The sequence below is a fragment of the Nanorana parkeri genome, unplaced genomic scaffold (assembly GCF_000935625.1).
Source record: "Nanorana parkeri isolate BGI_ZX_2015 unplaced genomic scaffold, ASM93562v1 scaffold814, whole genome shotgun sequence".
Taxonomy (NCBI): domain Eukaryota; kingdom Metazoa; phylum Chordata; class Amphibia; order Anura; family Dicroglossidae; genus Nanorana; species Nanorana parkeri.
The window spans coordinates 533,852-558,904 of NW_017307082.1; the positions used below are offsets into that span (position 1 = coordinate 533,852).

The following is a 25,053-nucleotide window of genomic DNA, read 5'->3' on the forward strand; positions in this document are numbered from 1 at the left end:
CGGATGTATTCCAACAGGTCTGCTCTAGGGAAGCCTTGAAACAACTGACGGCAGTGCTGCGGCACCTCGGACGCCAGGAGCGCATAATAATCTATCCCCTCGAGATCCATCTCGACAGTGGCAAGGGAAAACAGAAAACCCCAAAAGCCTGCAGGTCCCTGTGTGGTCAATTTGGTCGTTGGGGGTCAGTATTCTGTCAGGGTACCCTGCACAGGCGTTCTCACACCACATGCAGGTACCCACACAGGATGACCAAATTAATATGCCCACACAGGATAGGGTTATATGCACAGTTTATTGGTTCCACATCAACAAAACTACAAACCCAACAAAGAGGGGTAACAGGCCTGCAGATGTACAGCAGGCCTCGGGATACCAGAAGAGTGGTCAGGTACAAGCCGAGTCGTTAACAGGAGGGCAGCGCGGTACAGGAACAGGATTGATGAAGAGTGGTCAGGTGCAAGCCGGGTCGACAACAGGTTTTCAGATAGGGAGCAAGGTCATCAGTCAGGTTAGCAACACAATACTGACCCAGCTTCCTGACTGCAGGGAGGGCCTAAATACCCTCCCAGGAAGCACCAGGTGATGGGATGAGCAGTCACAGCTGGGGCACACCCGCAGGTGAGTACCGGAGCTGCAGGTTCCTTACAGTTCCTGGCTGCTGGAGACACCCGCAGGCGAGCACAGGAACTGCAGGACCTGGCTCCAGCACCACCTGGGGGTGCTCTGGATCCTGACATAAGGGCACTGCTTAGGCACAGTGAATATCTCTAGATGTTTCCTGTAAAATAAATCTTCACTTTATGAATTCAGGTCCACTTTGAATTTTGCTGTGTAAACCTCTGTCTGATACTATGAATCTTGTAAAACATAAGTGCTTGGGAATTCATATTTTGGTAGGAAGACCACCTCTCCCAGATATCTTCAGTTAAGTCACCTCCAGTAACATACACATTTTTATCTTTGACTGTTTCTACAAGTTTTTTTAGCCAACCTGTAATTTATGTTTACTGGTCCTTTTATGGGATTGAGGCTAAACATAACATATCAGATACATGAAACAAAATCCATTCAACTAACATATTAATCCTCTGTGCCTAGCATGAAAATCTCTTGGCTTTGCCTATTAGTGATGTCATAGCGGAAGCCTCCATTTTCTGCCATCACTGCCCATTTTGTGAGCGTGACTCATGGCCACTATGTAATTTTGTGTCATTTAAGATTTTTAAGAAACACTTATATCTTTTAGCCCACAACAAAGTTATTATCAGATAATAATAGCAGGTAATAATTACAGCTCCCCAGTTTCAATGCAAGTTTCAACCTGTGTAGTCACACAGTATTATTAAGAAATTATTTCAGTGCCCTCATTTCATTTTCAGTCCACTATCTAGTTCACACTTTCTTATCTGCAACCAAGTCAGTGGTTAGATACATGAAAAAATAAAATGCATTATTATACAAAAGTGTTATTTTTTCAGTTTTTGGATAGAATAGGGCAGACATTCTTGACCAGGGTTCCTCCTAAGGTTGCAAGTTGTTCCTTAAACAAAAAGACAATTTCTGTCTCTCAGTAACCACTGACATCATTTTTTTAGTTGTCTGTAAAGGATGCCAGGCTTCCCAATGATCAGAAATGAGGGGAGATCCTTTTGCCACTGACCAATAACGTAAGCGGGTCCTTTTCCCAAAGTAAATTTTCAGACTTCAAGATCTTTCAGATTAATAGGAGTAGAATAAAAAAAATGAAATTCAATGTTTAAATGAATATATGATTTTACATTTTGACCATAGACATACTTTAAAATTGCTATTGTGTCCCTATTAGAGAGATTTCCACTCATGTCCTGGGGATAGTATTGTCACAGGCACAGGAAATGAGGGAAAACAAATAGGGCCATAGACAGCTGCAAAAGCATTCTTGGAGTTCTAACTGTTCTCTACTCTATTAATAACTAAAGGGAAAAGGTTTTGGTTATAGATATGTGTTCATTTTATGCAATTGGGCTGGAGAGGAGTCCTAGGAAATCCATTGATGCAGGGGACTTCTCATTTAAGGGGTCTTGCTTCCCGATTAGCATCCTATAGCTTTAGGTGACTTGACTGTCTCTTTACTCTTGGACCATCTGATTTTAATCAGACAAAGATATGGCAGTGGCCTACATCAACCATCAGGGGAATCAGAAGTCTCTTTGCAGCAAGACATGTAAGTCCGATCCTGTCCTGGGCAGAACTTCCTGTTCCTGCTTTTTCTGCTGTATACATCCCATGCGTACACAATTGGCAAATTGACTTCCTCAGCTGCAATTGGCAGATTGACTTCCTCGTTTGCTTCACAGGTTCGAGCTCGAGGGCATTCCGGTGATCCTCATTGCTCTGGACTGGCGCAGGCAAATTTGTTACATTGACCTTGTAAGAATACTGGCAGACACTCTGTGGGATCTTTCAGATCATCAGGATCTTCTGTACCAAGGGCCAGTTTGTCATCCTACTTTATGGTCACTAGCATTATCAGCAAAGTGTTGTTGAGGGCCAGGACTTCCTTCTTGCCTAAAGTGCCTTCACCTCAACCAGGGCTCTGTCCCCCTATCTGACTCTAGTTCACCAAAAGACGTATCCACTCCATTGTTGGAATGAGTTTTGGGCTGTGAGAGTCTATCTTTTAGTAACTGTTACTTCAGGAAGACTGCTTTTGCATTCTGGGTGGACCCCATAAGGGTGCATACGTTCCAACATCTCTAGGTTACTCTGGCTGATTATCATTAAAACACATTGGGGTAAATTTATCAAAACTGGAGCAGACAAAATCTAGAGCAGCTGTGCATTGCAACCAATCAGCTTCTCTCCTCAGTTTTCTCCATTAAGATTTGAAAATGAAAGATAGAAGCTGATTGGTTGCCATGCAGAGCTGCTCCAGAATTTGTCTGCTCCAGTTTTGAAAAATTGCCCCCATTGTCTTTAGAATCAGGTATCGCCCTTTCCTTTCAAGATGCATGCTACTAGATTGTGAGAGCTCTTTGGTCTTTTTGGTATCAACATTTTTTCCAAGTTTGCAAGGCTACCACCTGGTCTTCTGTTCTTTTCTACGTTCTACCAGGCGTTCTATTCAGGCCTCATCTGACACAAGCTTCAGATGTTGGATGTTTCAAGCCGCTCTTTGAGCTGTAGGCAGCCTGCAATTTTCTGTTGTTTTTCTTGGGCCTGTTAGCTTTTGTTGCTAAGTTTCCCACCCCTCTGTTGAACTGCTTATGGATGTCCAGACAGACTCTGTATTCCCATGCTTCTCAATGGATGAGACAGAAATTTGGATTTTTGTACTCACTGTAGAAATCTTTTCTTGGAAAGTCAGAGGTCTCACACCTCAGTGTTTATTTTCATGCTTTTGGGACTAATTTGCTACAAAACTGAGGCATGATGGTTTAGGGCAGGGTTATCCTGTGCTGGGCAACTTTTTTTTTTAATTGCCAGTGTCCATTACTTCTGTAAGCAGCAGTATAACCCGGCAGTCTAAGAATTCCTATTTCAGTGGACTTCAAGAAAAACATTTTACGGTGAATACAAAACTCCTATTTGTTATTTTAAATAATATATCTGAAGTTCAGCTTTAAAAAAGCAGCCCATACCAGCCCATGTGTAATAGGCACACTACCCTTTATGCCAAGTGCCACAGTTGCCAGTCTGAAGGCCTGGTTTAAGCCTTTGTCCAAGCAAACCACAATAATCAATTTATTGTGACATATTCATCTATGCAGCTGGCACAATTTAAGTTCAAACAAATCTTACAGGTCAGTGCAGGTGATCAACACTCTTTTGCTTTTCTTTATTGGTGTATCCAAATTCCTATCATTTCAGATCTTTGAAGATGTAAAGTCTGCACGCTGCACATATTTAGGCGGTAGGGAGATTTCTGTACTCCGGCCAAATACCTGTGCTGGGATGAAACCTGTTAATCCTGGTGTTGAGTTTCAAACCAGAGCAAGTCTCCACAAAATAGCAAAAAGGCTCCCCAAAACAAAGCGCCTTTAGAAAGGTATGAAGAAATGTTGACATTCTCCTTAGCCTCTTGGACACAGATAGACAGTTGTATGTGATTCTCTCTGATTATCATGGACAGATTTAAGTCAAAGAGAGGCATTGTGTTTCATTTCTTGAAAGAAAACTTTTTTTCCTTCTTAAAGCATTTTCCTTCCTCTGGATTTTAAGCTTTAACCACATTCATCAAAGCGTTAAGCTGAGCAATTCAGTGCATGGTTTTCAGCCACTAAAGAAAGCAATACCATTATATTAATGTAAGTGCAAGCTTTGTGTCATACTTAGAGATACTAATCACACTTTGGGATAAGCAAACTAGGGGGATGTTTTCACAACATTTTAATACATAAATGCTCTTGTCAGTCACTTGAAGAAGGAAAACTCTTCAAGCACAAGCATTATGTACTGCACAGACATACTAGTCTTGTTATGGTCTGCTAGGGAGCTTTGGGCTTTGCACACTTCTCAATGGCCCCATAGCTTTGATCCGTAAAGAAACGTAAGCAAGATATCTCTGCATTCCTGATGGGATGCCCACACACTAAGCTGTCAGCATGCTTTCTGCAGGAAAACTTTAGGCCTAGTGTACAGCATAATTACTCTGGGGTCTCATGGTACTGGAGTCCTACTGCTCATCTCTCATCTGCTTACATGTTAGGCTGGGATTTGAATTGAGATCGTAGTCAGCAGGTCAATGCTGTATAATCTTTCTGTAATAATCATTATGGTATACATTTTCACAGACATTTTTGTAGAGTATATATGTTTATTCACTGAGCAGACACATTTGGCTATGGCCTTATATTAGAGGTATGATATAATTTATTGGTGAAATTCTATTTCAGATGATCCATTTTTCCCCTGAGATCTGTCAGCCAAGGGGCTACTGAAAATGTTGCAGTTGCCCACAGACATAAAATATATGACCTAAAATTTGTAAACACCTAACCATCACACCTACTATATAGTCAAAAGTGTGGACACCCCTGCAAATGATTGAGTTCTGCTGTTTCCACTGAAGGGCACTTGTCGTATGCTGTATTGTTTGTACAGCATACAGAGACATATTAGAAAGCTTTGTGCTTCCAACCTTGTGGCAACAGTTTGGGGAAAGCCCTTATTTCTGTTCCAGCATGACTTTGCCCCTGTGCTCAATGCCAGATCAATGGAAATATGGTTTGAAGAGCTTGGTGTGGAAGATCGTAAGTGGCCTACACAGAGCCCTGACTTCAACTCCTTTATTCACCTTTGGGCTGAATTTTCACATATTTTAACCCCTTCATGACTGAGGCCCTTTTTTCAATTTTTGCACCCATGTACTTTTAGGCATACAATTCCAGCAGACACACTGCAAAATCTACTCAAAAGCCTTCCCAAAAGAATAGAACCAACTCTATATAACTCCATATCAATATGCATGGTTTGAATTGGAATGTCCAACAAGCTAATTTATGTGTGGTGGTCAGGTGTCAAGAAATGTTTGGCCATACAGTATAGTGTACATGCGGACCAAGTGATTATCATCTTTTGTTTATGAGAGGCCTTACCGTGTCAACAATAGGTGTAGGTACATTTTTAAACATAATGGACTAGTAAAACTAATACAACAAAGCTTCTTTTGCAAGAGAGGTCTAGTATCATTCATATACAGGTGAAACTCGAATAATTAGAATATCGTGCAAAGTTCATTTATTTCACTAATGCAACTTAAAAGGTGAAACTAATATATGAGATAGACTCATTACATGCAAAGCAAGATAGTTCAAGCCGTGATTTGTCATAATTGTGATGATTATGGCTAGCAGCTCATGAAAACCCCAAGAACCCCAAATCCACAACCTCAAAAAAGTAGATTATTACATGCAATCAATAAAACAAGGATTGTACATAGAACAATATCGGACCTCTGAAAAGTACAAGCATGCATATGTACTCAGTACTTGGTTTGGGCCGCTTTTGCAGCACTTACTGCCATTACTTTTGCACGATATTCTAATTATTCGAGTTTCACCTGTATATGTAGCCATATCTGCACAGAAGATGAAATCTTTGAGATTATGCTTTGCTTTACTCTGCAATTTTGTTGCTATAAGTATTCAGGGTTTTTTAGGCTAAAGGATGTCTGTGTGAAATATCTGCCCTACAATTTTGTCTTTTTTGGAAAGGTATTATATTCAGGTACGTTGCTGTTTTTGAATTTTAGCATATCTTTTATTAAAAAATAAACACTTTGCTAGCTAGTAAAAGGAACTATATACATATTTCTCTAAATTGCTTTCTTTTATTATTTGGAAAGGTTTAAAGTGTCAGTGATGGGTTTGTAAAATATTTAACATGGAAGAGTGAGGGTAATTTATAGTTATGGTCCAGTAAGCAAAGGGTTTATAGGAGCTTTCCTTACATTGTTGGTGAAGAGTGTATATAAATGTTCTAATGCCCTTCAATTAAACAAAAGTCCATCACAAAATTTAAAGTGCGTAAGGATAAACATTTGTCAGGTTTTTTTTATTATGTTGGTATCCCCATTAGGAAAATCTCACGTTCTGTTTGGTAACTTGGACAGGAAGTGAAGGAAAATCAGCACAGAAGGGACACAGGCTGAAAAAAGCTTACACATGTTCTAATTAAAACAGAAAATATATTTAGGCTGCAGTTGGGTTCTAAGGCCTGGTTCACACCTGACCGTTTTGTAGCGCGTCCTACGCTCGATGAACGCTCTACAAAACGGTCAAAAAAATAAATAGCACTGTAGTCAATGGCCTGGTTCACACCTTTCCGAATTTCCGCCCGTCCCGAACGCACTACAAAACGGCCCACGCATGAAAAGGTCCCGGAGCGTTTTTTGCTGCGTATTGGTCCGTTTTGTAGGGCGTTTTCCATTAGTATACTGCCAAGTAGCCTTTGGAATCGCGCGACGGTCGCGCTGCTTTTTACCGCGAATCGCGGTAAAAAAAACCGCGTGACGGTCGCGCGACAGACGCGCATATTACAATACGCATAGGTGTGAACCAGGCCTTATTAATTCATATCAGAGAAGTAAGACATAGTCACTCTGAGTATGTGTTTGCAATGATCAGATAAGTTATCATAATTTTTTGGAAACCTTTGCAGAAAGAAACATGGATAACTGACTGTCTGACATACTGATCCTCTGGCTTTCTCTGCGCACTTCTCTGCTATAAGAAGCATTCCTGGGCTGGCTTACATCCCCTTCTCTGCCAGCCAGACCTCAGTTATCCCTCCTTCTGTGGTCTGTGATCATTGATATTTTAGTACTTGGGCACAGTTTGCGCTTACTCTGAAGCAAACCTTACCAGACCATCTCTTCGAAGTGGTCCCTGGCACCGTACAATTAAACGTGCCTGGATGTAGTTCAGATCGCTCAAACTGCAAAAATGAACCGGACTCAAAGGATAAACCATACCTGGACATGGCTAAAACACCTAATGTTAGTACATCCTAAGTGTTAAAGTAAAACCTAGGGCCTGAGGGTGCAATGAGGGCACTTGCCATGTTGTGCTAGTATGTAAAGCTGTTTCCCAGTAATTACAACTTTCTAATCTTGCTGCAATTTTCTCAGATGCTTCTTCTGCTGCCCTGATTTTTCTTGTTCAGGCATAAGGCATCTTATGATGATGCAGCTCTTCTGCATGTGTAATAGAGTTGCATCACCTTGGAACTAGTCTCAACTCGTGCGTATACTGCATTTGCACCACAAGCAGTGTAATACAAATAAAACGCTAATAGAAACAGAACGAGAAATTACATACAAAATGTCTTTTACCGATGAACCTTATTTTTGAGAACTAATTTCTGCTTTAAATTCAGTGAGTCATAACAGTTCAGAAGGAGGTCAGTAATGGCAGCCCCCATATTTATGTTAGAAAAGGTTACGTTTGCTCTATAAGTAGAAAAAAATATCTTTTAATTTTACTGCATGTTGATGTTGAAAAGTTTTTGCAGAAACTAACTCTTCAGCAGCCCTACTAGGGATTCAGTCAAAAGTAACATGTAGCAATCGACAATGACTAAAACAGATTCTGGGATCCAGTTTTTTGTTTCTATTTCTCATTAAACTTTGGTTTGCTCCAGAATAACTAGTTTCTGTAATACAACTTCCCATTATAACAGTTGCTTTTGAGAGAACAATGAATTTGCTATATTTTAATAGAGCAGAGAGGAAGTGTAGAATGTAAGTAGTACGGTAATGTGTTATATGTCATATTGGATAAATTATTGATTTGTAAATGTAAGCAGAGAAGAACTCTATATTATGTGTACCACCATCCCTAAGCTTACGTGAAAAACAACAAATATTACATATACAACGTTTTGTACAATTTAATCTTATTATAATCATTACCTTCTAGAATCCAATTTTTGCATAGCGTTGCAAGAACCAAAAGTCACTCAAGTACTGTATGTCACTTTAATTAACATGTTTTACTTTTTGGTGGAGGTGCAGGGTTGTCTGACTTTGATTTCATGGTTCTCCAGGACTCATATGGGGAGATCTCCTCATCAACTAAGCTAAAAAAAAATAACTCAACCTGCCGCAGCCATGCCAAAACCTGGGGCCGCAGTTTAAACAGAGAATATTGGTCTCATGCCTGAACAGAGTGAACTCTGAAGAAAACTCAGTCGTAGATTCTCAGAAGATCCTGTGTTTCTACCTATTTGAGCTTTGGGTAATAGTGTACAAAGATGCAATTTAACTTAAAGTGACATTAAACCCTCAGATGTTTTAACATAAAACAATACTGTAATGTGTACCTTACTGTAATCCATGGTAGTTTCCCTTATCTTTGCTGCTCTTCCTTTTAAATCCTAATGTCTTCTCATGCTTGGGGAGAACTTCCCTTTGCAGCTGACTGCCTCTTCCTGTAGTGCTGGCTCAGGTTGCAAACCTACACACAGACACCATGTAGCCATTTCAGAGACAAGGCAGTCTGCTGCAGAACAGAAGTTCTGCCCAGCATGAGAAGAGATTCAGATTTAAAAGGAAGAGCAGCAGAGAAGGGAAACAACCATGGATTACAGTAAGGCACACATTACAGTATTGTTTTATGCTAAAAAAATCTGAGGGTTTAATGTCCCTTTAACTGACCAAATAATTTGCCTAGAGGTTAAAAAAGGCTCTGCTTTCTGAGTCATTTAAGATATACAGTAAGTATTTAAAGTCTGCTGCATCTCCTGTGTCTCCAGATAAATGTAGCATTTTCTTTTGGAGTTTTGTAAATTAATTTCTAGGGACAATGATGTGATTGGAACAAATACATTAGGCAGGGAACTAGGTTTTCCTCAGCTCTTTTCTAAGCCAGGACTTTTTGTAGATATTCTGTAATATATCCACCCATATCAATATAGATATATCCACCAGTCTTACATCTAGCCGCTTTTGGAGACTCCTTGGAGAGTCTTCTGCAGTTGTTAACTGGTGGCACATCTTAATTGCTCTAGGGGCCTGGACCCAAAGTTGTGCTGTTGGAGTTCATGGTCATCTTGCTAAGTGTGTGTGCTTGCATCTTTCCAGACAGATGTTCACTCAGTGGGAACAAAACCAAGTCGTCTCATGATCTTCAAAGGCACAAATGAAAGCTCCAACTTAAACAATTGTCTAGAGTGGTATTTTTCTGAATGAATTATCCTGGGGTTTCCAGCATATGGTACAGACAACAGTATAGGCAATACTGTTTTTTATCTTCATGGCATTTATTGTTCCTTGTTCCTTCACACATCCATATGAAGATTACAAGCAGGTCATTTCATATAATTTTCCTTTTGTATTTCTTGGTATTAATGAGATGTGGAATGCAGTGGGTTGCTATGAACAAAACATACTCATAAATCCTTATTTATTATTAGCTTACCTATGTTGCCCATAACATTAGTTGGGATACCCTGGTTTGTGTAACCTCAGTTCCATTCCCGCAGTGGACCTGCCTACTGAGCCATAACCATTCCAATGTCTTTCTCCCATAACACTCAGAGCAATCAAGCAGAACTATCTCTTTCCCAAGGCTAGAATCTAGTGCTACAGACAAAAGGAGGGAATGCTTTCAGGAACACTGAGATAGGTGCCTTCACTTCAGCTGACATGTTGCCTGACAGTTGCTCAACTTGTCTTTGTTTCACAACAAAGAGTGTGGCATCAAACAAAGAAATCCCAATATAAAACAAATGGCTCTAACGTATTCTAACGTTATAGACTTACACCACTTTATCAACCCACTTCTGGATACATCTGATAGCCAGAAGGGAATCTGCCTCACAGTTTTTTTCCCCATTTGGTTTCTAAAGCACTTATCAAGTCAATTATGTGGCTAATGCCCACACTACTGCAAAGTGATACACAAGCTTAACAGTACATAAGGAAGGTGCCGTGTTTGTGTTTGTTAGAAAACAATCCTTCCATTTAAGGTGTAAAGCCTTTGTAAGATCAGTGTGCTCAGTGTGGCCGTTATAACATCATTGACTGACAACCTGATGCTTTGTAAAACCCTGAAACAAAAGCATTCTGAGTGTATGCCCCACAAGTTGGCTGCAGAATAGGGTGGACAGGGCATATGCCCTAGGCTGTAGATATCAGAGGTGTTCTGTTACTAATGTAGCATTATTTTTTTTTAAACACAGTAGGAGTTTAACATTTATTATTTTGAAATAAATTAACTTGCATACCTATAAACATTCATTAAAAAGTGCAATTGATGAAATGTTAGGTAGGCATAATGACCTTAACCCTATATACTGTATGCAGTCAATAGAACATCAAAGAAAAGAAAGTCTCAAAACAATAAAACATCTTCCATACGTCAAGACCAAAGGCCATGAGCATGTGCTATATTCGGGCCGTGTTTGTGGCAGGTTTTAAACTGTACACATAATAGTTATGTTTAGTAAGAAGGACAGATGAAATACAACTTTGCTTCAGAGTGAGTCAAACTACCAGGGATAAAAGTCAAGCTAGCATGCAGAATTATGATCTTATCAATGAATGGTTTTACATCTGTATTTCTTGCTGAGTTGTATATTTTGTGTACAGCCCCCTTTAGCTGTACATCGATGATATTTGTAAAAATGTAGGGCCTGTTCACACCAGATGCGTTGGGATGCGCTGGGCAACCTTGCGCAGCACAGTGCCAATGCATAGACAAGGCAATTTGCCCAGTGTACTATAAAGCCAGCTCACCCCACCGCAGCAAAATGCAGTACTTTTTCCCGCTGTAGCTTGTTACAATGCACTACACTGCATTGCAACAAACTGTGGTGAATAGAACTGAATTAAATGTCACTTTGCGATGCACCCTCATTGCAGCGTGGTGCAGTGAATAAATATGAATACATTTTATTTTTGGCATTTCAACAAGGTTGAAAAAAAAAGTACAGTACAGTGCGTCGTACGACACAATGGCACTGTTTACTTCAGAGCACACACCAGCTCAATGCTAGAACATGGCCGCAGGTGTTAATGAGCCCTTAAGAGACTGCATGGAAATTAGCAGCAAAGCTAAATGTGAGTTGATGAATTTGCTTAGGTTTTGACAAAGCTGGGCAGATTCTGTTTTTAAAGCAAAAATAGTGTTGCTGTATTCTCTCTACGACTCTTAGCCCATCTCCGGGCAAACAAAAAATGGGGCTACCCCTGCACTAGCACCATATACCATTTTTTCTATTGTGTTTGACACTCAGTAGCCTTACTAATCAGGCTTAAAGTGACTCTGTTGCCTTAAAAATAAATTAAAAATAATTTTTCTGCAATAAAAGTACTACTCACCTGTCCCACCGCCTGTTCCTGAAATCTTCGCTACCTTGAAGCGATATGACTGCCTAAAAGAATCTTCACATCCAACACACTTCTAGCCATGTTCGCTGCTGTGTACGGCGGTTCCATTCTCGAGCCACAACGTCACTACAGTAGCAATGTAGGGGCTAGCGGATTGAACCACATCGTGCAGCGGGGGGATGCAGGCATTCAATACTTCCAGAAGTGCCAAATGTTGAGTTTCTTTGAGCTGTAGTTCCCTAACCGAGTAAAGATTTCAGAAACAGAGTCGCTTTAAGACAGGGCATCAGTTGGCTGTCTGCTTGTGTTTTTACTGTCTGTTTATTAATACATTTCTTACTGTATAAGAGAATTACAATGATGTGAATCTTCTAATTTTCCTTTATAGGAATGGTATCCTACACCGAGTATCTCTTCCTCCTCTGCCTGCTAACAAGTAAGTATGTTACCCATAGAAACTCTGCTGTTGTTCTACGTTCTTAGCTCTCTCCTATGTTTAGGAATCCTATTGTCATTGTTTCAAACATTTGTGAATGTTATTCTTACCATAGTCTGAGTGTGTTCGAATTGTGTGCTCCACTGCAGAAGATGTTTACTGGTTAGTTGGATTCAGCCTGTTAAATACTTTATAAAGGTTACATGAATCCTTAATACTTTATTCTTTAAATAGTACTACACGTAGGGTATGCATAGATATGAGATGACGGTCACCAAATCCAGCTGTTTTGGCTATAGCAGCCAAGGTTTTGTTTGGATGGCTGTCAGAGGATAAGAGTCTAGAAAAAGTTTTAGAAAAACTGTTTTGATTATAATGGGTTCCACCTGATAAATTAGCACTAGCATCCTGCCCCCTGTTGCTTAAGCCCCCTTCTCCACTAAAAGTAGTATAAGGTCAACTGAGACGTTAAGCTTTCAGATTGTACACATTTTCTTGCTTCAAAGCAGAACTCTGGGGGAAATTATTATTTACCCTTGCAGTGGGGCTACCCCCGCACTAAATGGGTTAACTGCTCGCTTTGGTCTAGGGCTGAAAATAAAGTTATACTCACCCGATCTTCAATCCTTCGATGGCGGCCGTAAAAGCGATCCCTCCTGCCTGTCTCGTCCTCCACTGAAGCGATGACGTGTACCCAGGCGTTCTCATGTTTATATACTGTGTATAGAATGTGATGATTTACGTGACCTTAGACTGCTACAAATGAGGGGGAGAGAGTCTCCAGGGACCGGTTTAAGAGCGAGCCAGCTCAGAGGATTGGGCAAGTATAACTTGTTTATTTTTTTATTCTCCTCCCTAGACAGAAACAAGCACTTAAACATTGCAGTGCACAGGTAGCCCCACTGGAAGGGTTAATAATAATAATAATAGGCATGAATCAATACTGATACTAGTATCAGTATCGGTGCTGATGCCGAGTATATACTCGTACTCATCCAACTGCTCCGATACTTACCTCCGATACTGGAACTTCTGGTCAGAGGGAGATCTCCCTCTGACTGACAGTGCTGTGGGAGCATGCAGCCAGCTTCCTTTCTAATCAGGAAGCCGGGCGGTGGGTTATAACCCTCCTCCCGGCTTCCTGATTGGCTAGGCAGCTGGCTTAACTTGTTGCTAGGCAGCATGGCTTCCTAACCAATTAGGAAGCCGGGCAGCACGTATTGACCCGCCTCCTGGCTTCCTGATTGGAGAGGAAACCAGGCTGCATAGGAACAAGTGAAGCCAGTTTCCAAGCCAATTAGGGAGGTGGGTCATTACATGCCGCCCAGCTTCCTGATTGGCTAGAAAGCCAACTTCACTTGTTGATAGGCAGGATGGCCTCCTAACCAATCAGGAAGTCGGGCGGCACGTCATGTCTTGCGTCCCAGCTTCCTTATTGGTCAGGAAGCTGCACTACCTAGCAACAAGTGAAGCTAGCCAATCAGGAAGCCAGGAGGTGGGTCATGACATGCCGCCCTGTATCGGGGAGTACGAAAAAAATATTGGTACTCGTACTGGATACTGAAAAACAAGTATAGGTGCATCCCTAATTCATAATTTTCTTTAAGGGGCATAGGTTACCCCCATATGATCCAAAGGCCGCTTACTTAACACACACTCCGTGATAATGCACAATGACTAAACCTGACTGAACAGTGAGGTACAGACAGGCAGCTTGAGTGAACTCTCTAGCAAAATTAGGCTCTATCAATGATACCATAAGGCATAAAATATTTAGACAAGTTGAGTAATTTACAGCCTAATTGCAGAAATAAATACAGCGATCAGCAGAGAGAATGAGCTATGTTAATTACCTAGCTCTATCTCTAACTCTTAAGTTAAAAAACCCATCTGACATTAGCCCAAAAGGCTTAGATACATGTAAGATTTTAATTGCTTGTAATGAGAATGACCCCTTACTGACAACTGGCTCATGCACAGCACAATTAAACTCCTTATGTTACAATTGAGGCAGTGTTTTACAGATTATACATTTTATGATACTAAAAAATTGAAATCTTGCCTTTAGTTGAAAGGTAAAGTGACACTAAATTAAGGAGTTAAATCTTAAACATGCATTCAAGTACAACTATTAACAAAAATGTAGTTTATTTGGTCATCACTTGGCTATAGATCCTCAAATCATCTCTGAATTTGTGCTGACACTGTCCTTCCTTCTGGAGGGTGGCTACTTTACAACAGACACAGGGACTTTGGGGAACAAAAGTAGCCACCCTCCAGAAGGAAGGACAGTGTCGGCACCAATTCAGAGATGAGGATCTACAGCCGAGTGATGACCAAATAAACTAGATTTTTGTTATTAGTTAATGTACTGTATGTAACCACTCCAAGGATACTCACCTTTAGTTTACTAATTTGTATTAATGTAGTCCATCACATGAGTGACCTTGGAGCGGTGACTACATTACAACACACACAGGGACCATGGGGAACAAAAGTAGCCACCCTCCAGAAGGAAGGACAGTGTCAGCACAAATTTAGACATGATTTATACGCGCGTACATGCGTACAGCACATTAAAATTTCTATTACGAGTGATGCATTCTGGGATTGCATATAAGGCAAGCATGTACGTGCGCTTATGCGTATACATACGCGTATATATGCAATATACAATTTTGTTCTTGCGTTGTGTTTGAATGAGGCCTTAACTCCTGAGTTTAGTCACATTACATTTGACCCTCCTGCTATATACTGTAGAATTGCTTTTAATGTATATTATAGCACTTCTGATATTAAAGAAAATGGAAATATTTGTTTTAAATTTACTCTGGTGATCTGGTTGTAATGTAAGTGGATCTGGACTGAAACTTTGACACTGAATTTTATAGTTACAAAAGTAAAATTACATTTTTGGATTTCATTTTTCCAAACCTGGGATTATTTGTAATCCTCCTGTATATGTCAACAAAGTGTTTACAAGTGCAGTGTTTATGAAGCTTTTGTTATGTCTTATTCTCTATTCATGATTTATAAGCCGTTAGAAAGCAATAACCACGGTGGGAGATTCGTCCATCCATGCTGTTTACAACGGATGGAGGAATCAGCCTGCAGGGGTGAACAAAAAATTCTGTTAGTGTATGCTCAGCTAAACTAACTGTTTTATGTAAGTAGTACGGTATCTCACATATCTGCAATCGTGTAATCAGTCACTGGAGAAAAGTAGTCACTTTGCTATTTAGTATTATTGTGTGCACCACACTGAATGTTGGTCAAAGAAAGTGTAAGAAAATTGACACGAAATATGATTTTTTTATGTCATATTCCTTTTCTCGAAGCATAGGGTGGAAAAGTTCAATAATAGATGATTGTTTCCGTTGTTGCATAAAGTTCAGAATGTGTTTAATTTAAAGTTACAAAATATTACAGGATATGGTATATCTTACAGAATGAGTCTATAAGATGCTTGATGATTACAAAATATAGTATATCTTACAGCAGAAATCTATAAGATGCTTAAGAAACGTGGCTTTAGTTAGTAAGTAAAAATAGTCCTAACAGTTGTCTGTCTATTCAATGTGAGTGTGGGTGTGTCTGTGTGATGCTGTGCGTGTGTGTGTGTCTGTAGTGTGAATGAGTGTGTGAGTGTGTGTGTGTGAATGTGTCCCCTGAAGGATCATCCCTCATCCTTTTATCCATGCTTTTACTTTAAAATAACCTATGTGATGTTTACCTTAAAAGTCTTTCTGATTAGCATAAGGGAGTGCCATACTCTAGTAGCTGAGTCATGTGTTCTCCTTCTATCCCATTTTGGGCATCATAGTCTATGTCCTGAGTAATGTGGTTTATTCTTCAAACTCATTTTGAAGGCCAAGTCTTCTTTGGGCATTCCCAACAACTGTTTCAACTATACTTAGGTCTGCCTGTCAGCTTACCGATTGATTACCAATTGTAACTCAAAATCAGCAGTATAGTAAAACTGAATCTCCAAACTTGGATAGATTAAAATATAGAAAATCAATCATCATTTAAGGTTCACACATACATATTTCAATATCTGGTTTTAACAGAAAGCAAAGAAGAAATTTGTCTGAGGAGATCACAAAGAATATCATAGCCCAACATGTCAAAGTTAAAGGCTATAAGACCATTACCAAGCAGCTTGATGTGCGTGTGACTGTAATTCCAAATATTATTAAGAAGTTTAAGGTCCATGGGAGTGAAACTTATCAAAGATCCATGGAAAGAGCTCAAGCATGAGGTCTGGAGAAGGCACCCTTAAAACCTGAGACAGCTGGAGTAGTTTGTTCAAGAAGAGTTAGCCAGACTACCTGCTGATAGTCCAGAAGTGTCATTGAGCACTACAGAAATCGCTTGTTTGCAGTGATTGCCTCTAAGGCCTGGTTCACACCTGAGCGTTTTAATGGGATCTAAGCGTGCGAAAATGCGCAAACCCCACATTTCCATGCAAATCAATGGTGACTGTTCACACCATAGCATTGCATCATGCGTAAGAAAATGCCTGTCATGCAAAAAGATGCAGGAGATATTTTCAGGCAGATGTTGTGCAGTTTGGTCCCAATAGATATCTCTATGCAGGGAGAAACACAGGTTTTTTAAATGGAAAAACACGCAGATAAAATCGTGCGAAACTGAAAATGCCAAGGTGTGAACCAGGCCTAAAGGTTAGTTAGGGAACATAGAGCAATGGGCTGATTATTTTGATAAATACACCACACAACAGTTGTAAATTAGCAAGCATACCTTGTCATAACCAGTGGAAGCTGAAAGGGCTATTTCCAAAGAAGCTGTACAGTTATAGCTTTGTATACTGTAACACTGAAAATATGTTCTAATATAATGCAAGCATGAGAAATAGTTTAATAGATGAAGCATAGGCCCATAGCTTGTGAACCCTCCAATGCTCATATTAATTTTATCACTCTCTGTACTAGATTTTACCTGCAGCTTATTGTATTAGACAAATGAGCTACATTACCAGGACACCAGCATAACATTGACATTTTTACAAGGGAGCCACATTACCAGTACACCAGTATGATCTTTACATGTTTACAAGGAAGCCACATTACCAGTACACCAGTATTATCTTTACATGTTTACAAGCAAGCCACATTACCAGTACACCAGTATTATATTTACATGTTTACAAGCAAGCCACATTACCAGTACACCAGTATTATCTTTACATGTTTACAAGGAAGCCACATTACCAGTACACCAGTATACCATTTACATTTTTACAAGGGAGCCACATTACCAGTACACCAGTATTATCTTTACATGTTGACAAGGAAGCTACATTACCAGTACACCAGTATTATCTTTACATGTTGACAAGGAAGCTACATTACCAGTACACCAGTATTATCTTTACATGTTGACAAGGAAGCTACATTACCAGTACACCAGTCTAAAATTTAAATTTTTACAAGGGAGCCACATTACTAGTACACCAGTTTGAAGTTTATATTTTTACAAGGAAGCCATATTACCACTACACCAGTATTATCTTTACATTTTCACAAGGGAGTCACATTGCCAGTACACCAGTATTATCTTTACATTTTTACAAGGAAGCCACATTACTAATAAACTAGTTGAATTTTTCAAGATACATTGTACCATGCCAGCTGCCATGCCTTGGAAGATATTAACATAACCTATGTCATTAGGCTTACTCAGAAGTCAAAGTACAATAACCCATAGCGACTTATTTGATACTTTTTTATGAAATCACATACTGAATGATTATTTCTTACCTACAGTGCCATCAGTCAAAGGCCATTTAATTATTATGAATCAGGATGTTGAATTAAAAGTAATAGGTTTAAAGATGAACTGTTTCCTTTTATTTAAACATGTTATTTTACAAATAAAAACATTTTAAACTCATATTTCTTTGGTATTTTCAGAACCGCATGCGGGTTTCAAGATTGCATTTAATATGTTTGACACAGATGGAAATCAGATGGTGGACAGAGAAGAATTTTTGGTGGTAAGTGTTTGAAATAGTTTTGAGATGTTCCAGCATGCCTTCTGTCCAGTAGTAAATGCCAGGGATAATTTATGAACATTGTAGTAAACAAAAATGTCTCTGTGATAGTCTAAAAAGTCGAAAATCCAGTTACTATGCAATGCACAAGCTTCATAAAGTAAACAAAAAAAACGTATTTTAACTCCCCTGAGGGAGACAAATCGGCATTCATCTGTGCTTCACTCATTTCCCCTCCCGGACACTGCAGCTCACAGTGGGAGGGATTTAGCAACAGAGGCAGTGTTGTTAATCCAGAAAATCCAAAAGCTTGTGACTTAGAAGCGACAATGCTGATAGCCATGCCCTCTGCAACATCTCACTCTAGTACAAGCAGTGTACATGAGAGTTATTAGAGAGTGGCTGAAAAAAATGTTCTGTATTGGACAGTGTCTGATGCTGGTGTCCCCCGGTGCTCTTTGTGGTTCCATCTGCTGACCCCAACACCCTACATTGAGCTCGAGACGGGTGAACGAACCAGAGAGAGCAGCAGAGGAAAAGTATCCAGTGCACCTAAAAATGTTCAGAAAGTAAAGATTCTTTAACAAGATTGTCTCTTGAAGACAGTAGATTGTGTCAAAGTGGGGTTGGATTAATATTAAACCTTTTCCTTGCAGAAATAGCTTAGTCTTACTTTTGTTAATAGCGATAGAGTTGCTTTAAAACTAAGGTTTTCCATTATACATTGATAGCTGAAAATTTGTTTAAATGTAAGTGGACCTTTAAATATACACCTGTGCCCCCATTGATGTTCAAGCATTTCAACAGTTTACACATTATCAAAGTTCTTTTTTGCTTTTAAACTAACCAAATCACAGGTCCTTTTCCGTCATGTTCTAATATCAAAAGAAAATAAAATATGTTTTATGTCAGTAACTCGTGCAGATTAAAAAATCCAGATGTGAAAATAGGTAATTACAGGTAAGTGCAGAAACATTAAAAGACAAGCAGCTGAGGAAGGAAGCACATTCTTCATTCTCTTGTACTGTTTATTCCAAAGGGGCCGGACAGATTAATGTTTACCTGCAGCACTTGGAAAGTGTCCATTCTTTGTCTTCCTCTCTTTTCAGATAAATGATTTCTTGATTTAGATGCATTTCGCATAAGATTGTCTATATAATCAAAGTGCAGGCCTGGCCTTTCTTTAAGTTCAAAAGAAATGGGATGCTTTGACTTTTTAAGAAGATCAGAGATTTATCTTCTTTTAATAATAGTTTTAAAAGGGTGTAGAAGGTGTATAATGAAGGTGTATAATGCTATGACGTCTTTATAAGGAGTAGGTGGATGGCTAAGTAAGATGGATATATTGCAGGGGATTGGAAGTCTCTAGGAGTACTTCTGTTAAACTTAAAGGGTACATCTAGCTTTCATTCCATGAATATCAATGTTAACGTTTGAAAGAGAAGTAAAGCCAAAACCTGTGACCCAAAGTCAGCATATAGCGGGCTACTGTCCACTATATGCTGACAGTGCAGAGCCATGCTGCAGCCAGGAAAGATCCCAACAATATTGTTGGAATCCGCCCAGCTTCCTGATTGACAGCTGTTTGTGCCTTCGTAGAGTCAGAACCAGCTGTGTCTACCCCTCCCCTGTCTGTCCATCCAGTGAGCGCTGAAGGAACAGAGAGAGGAAAGGGGAATCCCTGCAGAGAGCAGTGACTGACAGTTACCACTCTTTGCAGGAAGGACAAAGTGAGCTGAGCGATCAGCAGTTAGTGATCACTCATTTCTCCATACGTAGAGCTGGCATGTGACAGCTGCAGTGTTCCACGCTGGCCCTAAGTATTGGGAAGAGTAGTTTTTACTGTCAATGCTTCTCCTTTAATTACTTGTTAATACAAAATGAAGGAAGAAGAGATTGGGGGAATTTCTTGTGTTATGTATATAACAGGTATTAAAGTATAAATTGTGATAATTTTATTCATTATATTGTTTTTTGTGGAGGTTCGGATGATGTAGATGCCTGTGTACAGCTGGAGGTGTTTTATTCTTTAAATAAATGAATAGAAAATAAACTTGTTTTAAAACAAACTGTCAAACAAATTCATGTGTTGCTTATGAAGTATTTGAAATTCATTGGTCCACTTTATGGACGATCCATTAATCCCAAACTAGTTATCAGCTGCCATGCCAAACTCTTAGCCCTCGTTCACACCTGAACGTTTTGTAGCGCGTTCTACGCTCGACGAACGCTCTACAAAATGCTCAAACATCTAAATCCCATTGTATTCAATGGGTCTGGTTCACACCTTGGCGTATTTCAGCCCGTCCCTAACGCGCTACAAAACGGCCCACGCCTGAAAAGGTAAATGTACTACTTTGGGCCGTTTTTGTTGCGCGTTTCCATTGGGATACAGCGAAGTAGCCCTCGGAAACGCGTGTTTGTCGCGCGATTTTTTTACCGCAAATCGCGGTTAAAAAACCGCGCGACAGACGCGCATATGCAATACGCCTAGGTGTGAACCAGGGCTTAAAGGGAAACTGTGGCTGAAATTGTACTATTTGTTTTGAGTGGAGGAGGGTTAGTACTACTGTAACATTTTATTGTTGTTTATGTCCCCATTGGAGGGATTTCTCCTTACCGCCTGCATCAGTGATACAGTTTGGGTGGGAGTGGGGTAAATCTGGCCTTGAGGAATGGGCAATGCATGGCCCCAACTCATTGGCATTTAAACCTATGTATGTGATGTAAACGTACAATAAAAACTACTTTCTATGCATCTTGAGTGCTGGTGACCTCTCTTCACAATATCCCCAGTGGGGTTACAGACAGCAAAGAAATTTCCTTCTGCATTCTATCCAACACTAAAAAGAGTTCCTTGATAGTGAGACTCAACCTATTTGGCCTTACTGAGAACAACGTCACTCTGTTAGTATACAATCTTCAAGAATAATAATGTCCGCTTCCATCAGATGCTTCTAAGTTAAAGCGGACCTTTACCTATATCTTTAAAATAGCAACAGGCACAACTTTTAGAAATGTTTAGTAATGAAAATCTACAAACACATACTTCTAGATAATTGCAGGCTTTGTATTCTTTGCATACCTTGTTTCTCTTTTCTTTCCCAGTCTTCTGACAGTGGCCATTTTTGCTAAGGGCAGATTACTAGATCTCCCTTTACTTCCTGGACTCTGGCACATGTGACTAGGACATGTGACCATGCACATAATTTCAGGGGAGGAAAATGCCTTTCCCTGAGATATCATGAGATTACAGATCAGATCTCCTGATGTAACCTTCCCAGGATGCAATGCTTGGGCAGATTACATCATTTGTGCCAGAACTGGACCAGGAAGTAAATTAACTCTATTTGTAACTAAATGAAAATCAAGTTTGTTTAACTAATGAATGTAAGATCATTTCATATCGGCATGCAGAGCTGCATACTGATGTGATTTTTAGTGAAAGGGGTTAAAGGTCCACTTTAAGTGTCATGTTGCTCATAACCTGTAGATAGAAGTCAGCTGTTACAGAACTGTTACAGCCGCTAAAAATACCATTCTGAAAGGCATATTGACATATACAGTACCTGAATTCTTGTATCCTACAAATCTGATTTACTGCAGACACCATAGGCAAGAGGGTTATATAGTCTGATGAAATCATCTAACCAGGCTAATAGATGTTGATCACAGATTTAACCAAGAGTCCACGGTGTGAAGGTATCCTCGATCAGTGCTCTGTTTTTTTTAATGTACCCATTAGTTGCTGGTTTTGCAGTACTTTCAGGGCTTGTTCACACCGAAAGCGTGTGCGTTCCAGAGCGGTAGCTGCTGGAACGCACCGCGATCGCTAAGAAACTTCTCCCCGGGCGGGAGGAGGCGTGGCGATGCATTGAATTTAATTACACCGCTTCCACGCACGCAGTACGATCGAACGCGTGGTAAAACTTTGCCAGCGTTGTGTTCCACTGCAAATGCACAAAATAGAGCAAGCCCTATGTTTTGCGTTTGCAGTGAAACGGAACGCTGGCAAAGTCTGGCCACACGTTGGATCGCACTGCGGGCGGAAGGGCGTGGAAGCGGTGCCATTGAATTCAATGCACCGCCACGCCCCCTCCCGCCCCAAAACGCGGCGAGAAGTTTCTTAGCGATCGCGGTGCGTTCCAGCAGCTACCGCTCTGCAACGCACACGCTTTCGGTGTGAACGAGGCCTCAGGGTACTATGGCTTTGGTTCACTCTAATACTATTGTACTGAATAATAAATCTAATACATTTGAGACTGCAAACTTCTAAATTAATCCCGGTAGTTTATTTGTATGTGGTTTAGTAATTACGTTTTCGGTATGCTTATAAATGTACAGAACCTTTTCCTGGTGACAATGAACTGGGAGACATGTCCCAGTTCAGCAGGCTGAGTCAGCATGTGTTGGATTTAGGGTGATTGTCATACTAAACAATGTGCAGAAATTCCTGAATAGCTGACAGCTCCGTGTTGGCATCCCTCCCACACACAGATATGTTGACTCTAAGCAACCAGAAAAAGCTTTCATTTTATGTGCAGGCCTACGACTCATCCCATTATAAACAATACAGCAGTTTAAGTGTTCCTGTGAATTGCTGCACGCAAACATTCTCAAAGCAAGAAGAATTGTGTAGCCCATATAAAAGAACCTCTGATCCTTCTTTTTAGGGCGCTCTGAAGTTCATTGTTTTCTCCCACACATGTCCACCAGACATCATACATTGGGCAACTTCAACATGGCTGTAGAGAAAATATGTCACAAGTCAAATTATCCGAGAAGCCCCCAAATTGGACGTTCCTTCTATGACTCATAGGCTGTATACCAGTTCCTGGTCAGCTTCACTGCAAAGGGCATAACTGTCCCAGAATTAATATGTGCTAAGTCAAAGAGTGGCAGCCTCCATTAGGTTCAACCCTTACAAGACAAAACCCCCAGACTGCTATGACCAATTCTCATCTCATCAATTCCCTGGATTCACATATTGCCACACTACCCTGTAGTAATGACAGTATAACCGTGGAAATACAATGTTTGTTATTTATTTTGATAATATACCTGCAGTGGCAGGACATTCCACAAATTAGAGAAGAACAGAGTAGAAACAGAATGACGCCCTGAAGTGGGGCTACCCCCACACTGCAAGGGTTAACTGCTTGTTTTGGTCTAGGATGAAAAATGCTCATCCGAACCCTGTACCCACCTGGCTGCTAGACTGGTCCCTGCAGCCTCTCTCTCCCACTGCTCCGATGGTCAAATGATCATTGAGGGACATGCCATCACTGGAGTGGAGGGGGAAAAGGCTGCGGGGACCTGTCTAGCAGCTAAGCAGGTCTGAGTTTCAGGTGAGTATTTATTTTCTATTTTACACCCTAGACCAAAACAAGCAGTTAACCCTTGCAGTGCGGGGGTAGCCCCACTGCAAGAGGTAATTTTGTAACTGTTGTTAAAGGAGAACTATGAGGTGAGTGCTTTTCACTCACCTCATAGTTCTAGCAGTATCCCATCCTAAACTGATGGAACAAAAATGTGATTTATCCATATGCTGCTAAAAGAGCAATTACATTCAAATCTCACTGGTATATCATTGCTAGTTCAGGGAAGCCACATAAAGCATAGAACTGTCATATGTACCAATGGGGCTCAGTAATAGCTCTATGGTGCAGTGTACAGCGTTATGGAAAATACAATCTGCATGAATGTTACTGCATCAATATGCACTTGAAGGCCCATAAAAATGAAATGATGTTCTTCCCCAAATTTGTTGTTGTTCTTTTTTATATACTTACCCTTTTCAGAGGTCTTCATTTGGGTCATCTGGGGAGGGTTTTTATTACCTATTTTTTACAGGGCCTAAAGGTATAAGATAGAGTTTGGCTTTCAGGCTGCATTCACATTCACCCAGTTCACAGCGATTTAATGTAGTCTGCTACCACAGGTAAACCACAACAAGCATAGCATTGATTAAAGGAGAACTATGGGGTAAGTGTTTTTCCCCATAGTTCTCCTAAGGGTCACAGGAGGACATATACTAGTGTCCTCCCATGACCCAAAGCTCAGTATATCGCAAGCTACAGCTCGCGATATACTGAGACCGTCGCAGCCAGGATTGATCCTGACATTACTGTTGAGATCCATCCAGCTGTGTGAGTGACAGCTGGCTCTGCCTATCTAGAGGCAAAGCCAGCTGTACACGCCCCCTCCAGTCAGCGCTGGAGGATCCGAGAGGGGAGGTGGGAAATCCCTGCAGGGAGCCGTGACAGTCACAGTTCTCTGCAGGGACAAGATCGAGAAGTGAGCGAGCAACGGCATGTGTTCATTGTCACACGTTGGCTCGAACTATGAGGCTGAGGTAAAATCACTCACCTCATAGTTCTCCTTTAATGAAGCCTGGCTATATCTTTGCATCATGGAAAACACACTACAGGAATGTCACTGTAGCGTTTGGTGCCTTTAGAAATGGTGTTGCAGCATTACATATGGCCAACATAGTTTTTTTATTGTGCATTAACATTGCAAACATGCATTCTATAATGCTTAATAGAAATGCATGGATTTTTACAATTCATAGTGTGAATCCAGCCTAGGTTAGGTTTCAGTTTTAGAGTAAATTCCCAGTGCTCTTTTGTAGAGTCAGACAAAGTAAACTTATCTGTATACTTGTTTTAGGCCATTGATTTAACTTTACCTAACGATATCCTTTAAATGAGCTCCCCCAAAGTCCTATACATGGGCACTATTTTGGCAGATTCCCATGGGCCACACAGCACATGTGAAAACAAA

At 40.4% G+C, this 25,053-nt stretch overlaps 1 protein-coding gene across 1 annotated transcript in view; it reads left to right on the plus strand.

Annotated features, from left to right (window-relative positions):
• The window catches only part of MICU3 (mitochondrial calcium uptake family member 3), a 131,869-nt gene that overhangs the window by 50,880 nt on the left and 55,936 nt on the right, over positions 1 to 25,053 (plus strand). The window contains exons 5-6 of the mRNA XM_018565115.1: positions 12,204 to 12,251; positions 18,188 to 18,270. Of these exons, the coding sequence (XP_018420617.1) occupies positions 12,204 to 12,251; positions 18,188 to 18,270 (131 nt within the window). The remainder of the gene's footprint in view (positions 1 to 12,203; positions 12,252 to 18,187; positions 18,271 to 25,053) is intronic.